We start from the raw sequence: 4,955 nt of genomic DNA on the forward strand, positions 1-4,955 counted from the left end.
TGTAGTTTCTCATGGTGATGCGCTAAGAAACAGACTTAAAGCCATTTTGGTATTAATAAAAAACACATTTTATTTACATAAATTACAAGAAAGCACAAACTGGTTCACCAGAATCTACATTAAAAACGTCTTGTATATATTACATTTAACAGATTTACTATAATTTACTCCATTGTTGCAAGTAGAATCTTCAAAAACAAGGGCTATATGCGACTTTATTGGCATCTCATTTAAAATTGCTACGAGTCAAAGAACAAAATGAAATAATTGGGACATTGTACTCACAGCACTTTGAGGACAACAAAGTCAGGACGATCATCTGTGTGACCTCTTGATATCTGAGACACCTGATTCAGGACTAGTGATTATATAACTCTGTTTACAATGCTTGGCAAACGAACTCAGCTGTTCTTCACAAGGAGGATGTTGTGGAGTCCACCACCTCTCGTCCATTACACACTGTTGGAACAACATTGGAGGCTGATGCTGCAAAAACATTTTTAAAAAAAAACAAACAAAACAAAACAACAAAATTACTTTGTGTAACACAGACAATACAAAGACAATACTCCACATATGCCAAATGCCCCTGCTGTTTCTTTTCAACTAAGTTATTGTACGGTGAATAACCTGTTGGACCATGTGCTTCCACATGACTTAGCAGCTTGATAATCAAGTAATGAATAATGTGAACGTAAATGAAATCTGGTATTTTCCAGTTATGTGAGAACATGTTAATATCACATTTGACATTAATTATCTCATAACAGCAGTCTCCCAATCACACATTGTTTTGTCGGATTTATAGAATGACAGAGCGTTTTTTGAATTTATATTTTTTATATGTGGAAATGTATTAAATGAGCAAAATGTTAAGCATATTTGGTTTGGTCGTTCTGCACCTGTATGTTTTTTTTATTGTTTTTTTTTTTTTTTAAAGTAAAGAGATACAATGTTTAGTGTTAGAGGTGTGACAGAGAAGTAGCCTCATATAGTGATGAAATTAGAACAAATAGTAATGTTTTTTGGTACTGAGATAAGCAATAACTACAACACTGTACAGTACATCAGGTGGTACCTTGAGAAAAACTAGAGCCTGGACCAGTGGTGACGCTGAAGCGGGTGGTGGCCACCCTGAGGGTGCTGACATTCTTCTGAGGCTGGAACAGGATGATGTGGATCTTCGGAGCAAAGAGACAGCCCAGCACCACCGACCCGCTGAGACTGACAGAGATGCACATGGTGGTGGTCTGCACCTGAAGGAGTAGAAAGGTGAGAAATTCACTCTCAAGAGCCAAAACTGTTGCTTGATAATGAGTGCCTCAAGCTTTTGCATCCACTGTGCATCATATAGATGCTAAGACATTCAGTGATAAAAAACTACATAACAGAAAAGTGAAATTACATTTCTTGACAAAAGCAACAGTCTTAATTTCACACCAGTGGCATGATAATGGTTAAATGAGCTCTTTATACACAGAATCATATAAGCTCTGACATAGCTTTTTTGTTGCTCAGGAATATTCATTTTAGGAAGAAAGGGGCCCAGGAGTCAGAAATGAAATGATAAGCACCTCTTTCATAATTTGAAATCAAAGCCAGGTGCAACAGAGGAGGACTGGGGATGCTATCAGCTGGGACTGCTAACTAGATGTGTTAAGCGACCTGTTTATTTGCCTGTCAATCAATTGTTTAACCCTCGCTCCTTTTTTTCCTCACCCTGCCCACATCTTGCTGTGTGTCATCAGCTATCTCCTGCATTTCTAACCCTTTTGCAGGCTTCTTTTTGTTTCGCTGGATAAAGAGGATACAGCTCAGCATTCTGTGGTGTGTGGCAGGTGCATTTCTTTTTTCACAAGACACAGCAGGTGTCTGTCATCGCCCTGAATGTTAATGTGGGTATTAAAATAATGTGGGCACAGAGTTTTGTGCCATGCACTTACTGCTCTACAACACAGATAACAAAGATAACACAAATAAACAGCAACTATAGTTAAGGCAGGAATGTAACGGCCACAAAGTCAGTTTAACGAATTTTTATTTTTATAAGTAAGTGTTTAATTATCTTACTTTTTTTTTATTTTTTTTTTTTACCATAATCAGTTTCTTACTCTCCTATGTCCTTTTCAGACATTGCTAACATTGCTGTCTTGATGTATCTGTTAAAGGGACGGTATTTTCTCATTCAGACACTGGTGACTTTTACTGGGTTTCATTAAGACAAACCCACCACAGTGATGGAGAGATGCAATATTTGACAGTACATCAATTTGCAGTTCATTGAAGTGCTAAGAGTTACTAATAAACAAAAGGCTAAACCTAAGCTAATAACAAGCACATTAGCGTGGAGGCAGGAATGGTCCAACAGCAGTCTCATAGCAGGATATTTGCAGTTTTAGCCTGATTATTGTGTACATGGATGCGTTCTCATAAGTATATAAATAAAATTACCAAAGCCACACTGTTCGTTGAAACTGAATGCTCTCCTTTAATGTGGCTGCATGCTGTTGAGACCTGTGCTGTGCAGAAAATGACATACAGATGTTGCTAAGTCCCACCTTGCAAGATTGCTTTAAAAAAAATGTATATATATGGAAAAATGACCAGAATGCTAATTCGGACATGAAGCTGAGACGTTCAAATGCCATCAGATTAACAGAAAGGAATGCATGTCTGAAAGGAGCTACATACTACCTAATTACTGATATAGTAAATTAAAAATGAAATAGCATTAGTTAATTGAAACATTATACGGAAATAGGGACTAATCGAGAAAAATATCAATAGAAAATTATATAATGATGTACATTTCATATAGACTTTGCAACATACTGGTACATAATTAATGGTAATTGTGTAAATTGTGATGAGAAGCAACTATTTCACTGAATTTACCTCTGCATCTGGAGATGTGTTTTGCTTGTTGCCATGCACAATGAATTCAACATTATTATTCACCTCATGCCATCTCTGAAATACAGTACACACTGACATGCTCACACCAGGGTTGAGATATAAATTCATCACCCATCACTGTCATTTTCCTTTAATGCTTGTCTGAATGGTATATTTCAGAACATATTTGAAAGTGTACCACACTGTACAAACGCAAAGTTGCTTTTTATGCACAATATTCTGAGCATCATCAAAGTGTGCAAAGGCGAAAGGCTCTCTGCTTAATTCTGAAATAGTTTTGAATAAAACCGTGGCCAGTGCTGCATAGAATGACCTGTTAAGTGGTTTTAATAATTCACAAGATGTGCTTTGGAAGAGCAGAGGACAAGGAGTTTGCCTTTCCAGTCATATATTTCTAGATGTGTTCTGCTTGAGTGTGGATAGCAGGATGTAGAGCATGGCTGTTACAGTTTCTGCTTGTCTCTTTTCACAGTTGTTTTTACTGTGTTGACCTTTAAATGTATTGTTTTATTTCACAAATACAGCACTGCTGCTTCAGATATAAATGTCTGGTAGCTTAATTTCTACAGAGAACTTAATGGTGGAGATGAGATTCTTCTTTTCATTGGGTTTTGTGCTTTACCATCATTGAAATGTTTTATTGGATGAACCAGTTACGAGCCAGTCTAGCTAGACGAGCTGGCATAGATGCTGGATTTAATAACCTCACTAGTAGTTTAGGGTGTCGTTTGTTGAGATTTGACTTGTAAATTAACATAGGCTATTTTTCATTTAGAATTCACTGTAAAGCTAATTCTGACCACGAAAAACTGCCATGTCTGATCATTACTAGCCTTCTCAGCTAATTTAGAGTAGTACTGTCATCATATTTTCTACACTAATGCGATATGGTTTAGGTTTTCAGGCACTTCCTGGTTCAGCTCTTTTGCTGAGTTTGTTGAATCAGAGCTGATGATTGTACTACTGCATGTCCAGTATGTGTGAGGCAAACCATCTATCGCCATTTCACAGACAAAACATTTAACCGATGGAAGATAGACATGATTTAGAAAAAACACATCTTGATATAGATCACAGGCAATATTTCCTTCCAGTACTGTCTGTTGCCATCAGTGACTTCGTAGATGTACTGTGAATTTGGACTAAAGTGGATGTTTAATTAGTGGTTTTTGCTGCTGAGATGAGATGACCAGAGCTGGCATTGGAGCACAGCCCTCTCCCCCAGGGTGTGGAGAGCATCTTCAATATTTTATATGATAATCAAATGTGTTATTCATGGCTCAGTAGATTGTATTTAGCTTAGTTTAACATTTCATGACTGACTGCAATCAAATCTGTTTTTGTTATTCAGCTGGAGATTTGCGTCAGGCTCTGACAACAATTTCAGAAGTGGTGTAAAACTGGGAGAACACTGGTAATATGTCCCTGCCTGTGAAAAACTAGAGACACCGCGCCAACTCAGCTGCTTCAGTAATTATTCATTGGTCAAACGAGAGTTTTGCGTCTATCTGATGAGCCCGTTCAGGCTGTGAATTGTGCTGCCTAGAGGGCCAGGAGGAAGGGTTCCTCTGAGCCTCACTAGAGTCCCAAGACAGAGAGCACAGCTGGGACTCAGCATCCCAGTCTTTCACACTCCATTCCACACAGCTACGCACAGGGACACACGGGGACGTTCAGTTCCCTTTCAGCCTTTATGGTCTTGCCTGCCTTCTACATGTTTCTGCAGAGGCAGCTGTGTCAGTAGGTTCCTCTGTCTATTTCTCCCTTCTGCCTCTATTTCGATGCATGTTGTTCAGATCCCAGAGGGATAAACCCCCACAACTCAGGCCACCCTTTTCTGTGAAGTTTAGTCAATGCAGTGTATGCTCCCTGTGTATACAAATGACCGTCAATATGCAATCAGCACGCAGGGTCAGAAAATTAACACTATTAATGTCATCAGTTCTCTATCTATCTATCTATCTATCTATCTATCTATCTATCTATCTATCTATCTATCTATCTATCTATCTATCTATCTATCTATCTATCTATCTATC

At 38.2% G+C, this 4,955-nt stretch overlaps 1 protein-coding gene across 1 annotated transcript in view; it reads right to left on the reverse strand.

The window, feature by feature from the left end:
• Positions 1-412: 412 nt before the first annotated feature.
• Positions 413-4,955, reverse strand: part of grm2a (glutamate receptor, metabotropic 2a) — a 24,785-nt gene continuing 20,242 nt past the window's right edge. Inside the window, exons 4-5 of the mRNA XM_008296876.1 lie at positions 1,079-1,256; positions 413-486 (exon numbers count right to left, since the gene is read on the reverse strand). Coding sequence (XP_008295098.1) covers positions 413-486; positions 1,079-1,256 — 252 coding nt within the window. The remainder of the gene's footprint in view (positions 487-1,078; positions 1,257-4,955) is intronic.

This window comes from Stegastes partitus, unplaced genomic scaffold (assembly GCF_000690725.1).
Source record: "Stegastes partitus isolate 25-593 unplaced genomic scaffold, Stegastes_partitus-1.0.2 Scaffold1159, whole genome shotgun sequence".
NCBI classification, from domain to species: Eukaryota; Metazoa; Chordata; class Actinopteri; family Pomacentridae; genus Stegastes; species Stegastes partitus.